The sequence below is a fragment of the Oncorhynchus keta genome, chromosome 1 (genome assembly GCF_023373465.1).
Source record: "Oncorhynchus keta strain PuntledgeMale-10-30-2019 chromosome 1, Oket_V2, whole genome shotgun sequence".
Lineage (NCBI taxonomy): Eukaryota > Metazoa > Chordata > Actinopteri > Salmoniformes > Salmonidae > Oncorhynchus > Oncorhynchus keta.
In genome coordinates this window covers 14,433,462-14,435,961 of record NC_068421.1, presented here as the reverse complement: position 1 = coordinate 14,435,961, position 2,500 = coordinate 14,433,462, and the positions used below count along the sequence as shown (strand labels likewise).

Sequence of the window (2,500 nt, the reverse complement as noted above, 5' to 3'; positions counted from 1 at the left end):
TCTCAGTGGAACGTTACTGTCCAGTCCACACGGTACCGTGCTGAGAGGGCCTGATAACTATCTCAGTGGAACGTTACTGTCCAGTCCACACGGTACCGTGCTGAGAGGGCCTGATAACTATCTCAGTGGAACGTTACTGTCCAGTCCACACGGTACCGTGCTGAGAGGGCCTGATAACTATCTCAGTGGAACGTTACTGTCCAGTCCACACGGTACCGTGCTGAGAGGGCCTGATAACTATCTCAGTGGAACGTTACTGTCCAGTCCACACGGTACCGTGCTGAGAGGGCCTGATAACTATCTCAGTGGAACGTTACTGTCAAGTCCACACGGTACCGTGCTGAGAGGGCCTGATAACTATCTCAGTGGAACGTTACTGTCCAGTCCACACGGTACCGTGCTGAGAGGGCCTGATAACTATCTCAGTGGAACGTTACTGTCCAGTCCACACGGTACCGTGCAGAGAGGGCCTGATAACTATCTCAGTGGAACGTTACTGTCCAGTCCACACGGTACCGTGCAGAGAGGGCCTGATAACTATCTCAGTGGAACGTTACTGTCCAGTCCACACGGTACCGTGCTGAGAGGGCCTGATAACTATCTCAGTGGAACGTTACTGTCCAGTCCACACGGTACCGTGCTGAGAGGGCCTGATAACTATCTCAGTGGAACGTTACTGTCCAGTCCACACGGTACCGTGCTGAGAGGGCCTGATAACTATCTCAGTGGAACGTTACTGTCCAGTCCACACGGTACCGTGCTGAGAGGGCCTGATAACTATCTCAGTGGAACGTTACTGTCCAGTCCACACGGTACCGTGCTGAGAGGGCCTGATAACTATCTCAGTGGAACGTTACTGTCCAGTCCACACGGTACCGTGCAGAGAGGGCCTGATAACTATCTCAGTGGAACGTTACTGTCCAGTCCACACGGTACCGTGCTGAGAGGGCCTGATAACTATCTCAGTGGAACGTTACTGTCCAGTCCACACGGTACCGTGCTGAGAGGGCCTGATAACTATCTCAGTAGAACGTTACTGTCCAGTCCACACGGTACCGTGCTGAGAGGGCCTGATAACTATCTCAGTGGAACGTTACTGTCCAGTCCACACGGTACCGTGCAGAGAGGGCCTGATAACTATCTCAGTGGAACGTTACTGTCCAGTCCACACGGTACCGTGCTGAGAGGGCCTGATAACTATCTCAGTGGAACGTTACTGTCCAGTCCACACGGTACCGTGCTGAGAGGGCCTGATAACTATCTCAGTAGAACGTTACTGTCCAGTCCACACGGTACCGTGCTGAGAGGGCCTGATAACTATCTCAGTAGAACGTTACTGTCCAGTCCACACGGTACCGTGCTGAGAGGGCCTGATAACTATCTCAGTAGAACGTTACTGTCCAGTCCACACGGTACCGTGCTGAGAGGGCCTGATAACTATCTCAGTAGAACGTTACTGTCCAGTCCACACGGTACCGTGCTGAGAGGGCCTGATAACTATCTCCGTGGAACGCAATGACCTTTTCCCAATCGAAAGCTGCACCAGTCACTGTGAAGAGGAGTCTAAATTGGACATTTTATGATATGGGAAAATGACTACCAGAATCCTTACAGCAATATTCAAGAAAATAGCTATTCTACTGTGCCATGCAGTGATATCCAGGTAGATATACCTTGTGTCCTGACAGGCTCTGACATGGGGCTGGGGTCACTGAGGCCCTGGGTGTTGACCGCCCGTACCATGAACAGGTAGATGGTGTTGGGGCGCAGGCCTTTGACCGTGTACTGCGTGGTCTTCACGTGGTCCGCAACCGTCTGCCAACTGTTGCTCACCGACTGGCTGCAATAGGACAATGACAAGGATATCACAAATGTGCTACCGCAATAATTAAGAAGCAATACAAAGGTGAAAAGAGGAAATCTCTCAACTAACCTGAAGGCTTCGATCACAAAAGAGGAGATGGGCGTGGCCCCAGCCAGGCCGGGTTGCCAAGACAATGAGACACTGTTCTTGGTGACGTTAGTGACCTGGGGTTTGGAGGGAGGGCCAGGGAGCTCATTGTCATCCCGGTTCTTAATGACCATCACCCCAGCTTGGTCTGCAAGAGAAAGAGAACAGAATCTATTGTTAAATGGGAGGATGAAGAGGAATGAATAAATAACTATTCCCAGAAAGTCATATGTATGAATAGAGTATGTGTGGTATAATGAACATGTATGTGTGTTTACTACAACAACATGAAGACATGTTCACTGTGCCATACCTTTGACCTCCAGGAAGGCGCTCCATGATGTCTCTCCACTGGAGCTGGCAGCCACACAGGTGTAGATCCCCGAGTCAGAGAGCTGGGATAGAACGGATACATACAGGACATCAACCACCTGACAACAACCCACTTAGAAACATCTTCACAATGACTAGATATTAGTATGGATCTCCACAGCTGCTTGATCAGATTATTATTCATGGGTCATAGTTGTTGTTCTAAATCCATGTGAG

General features: G+C 50.4%; 1 protein-coding gene across 7 annotated transcripts in view; it reads right to left on the bottom strand.

Annotated features, from left to right (window-relative positions):
* Positions 1-2,500, bottom strand: part of LOC118379305 (roundabout homolog 2-like) — a 152,331-nt gene that overhangs the window by 95,218 nt on the left and 54,613 nt on the right. For all 7 annotated transcript variants that reach the window (XM_052507522.1, XM_052507555.1, XM_052507634.1 and 4 more), the window contains exons 8-10: positions 2,265-2,346; positions 1,934-2,099; positions 1,674-1,840 (exon numbers count right to left, since the gene is read on the bottom strand). In XM_052507522.1, coding sequence (XP_052363482.1) covers positions 1,674-1,840; positions 1,934-2,099; positions 2,265-2,346 — 415 coding nt within the window. The remainder of the gene's footprint in view (positions 1-1,673; positions 1,841-1,933; positions 2,100-2,264; positions 2,347-2,500) is intronic.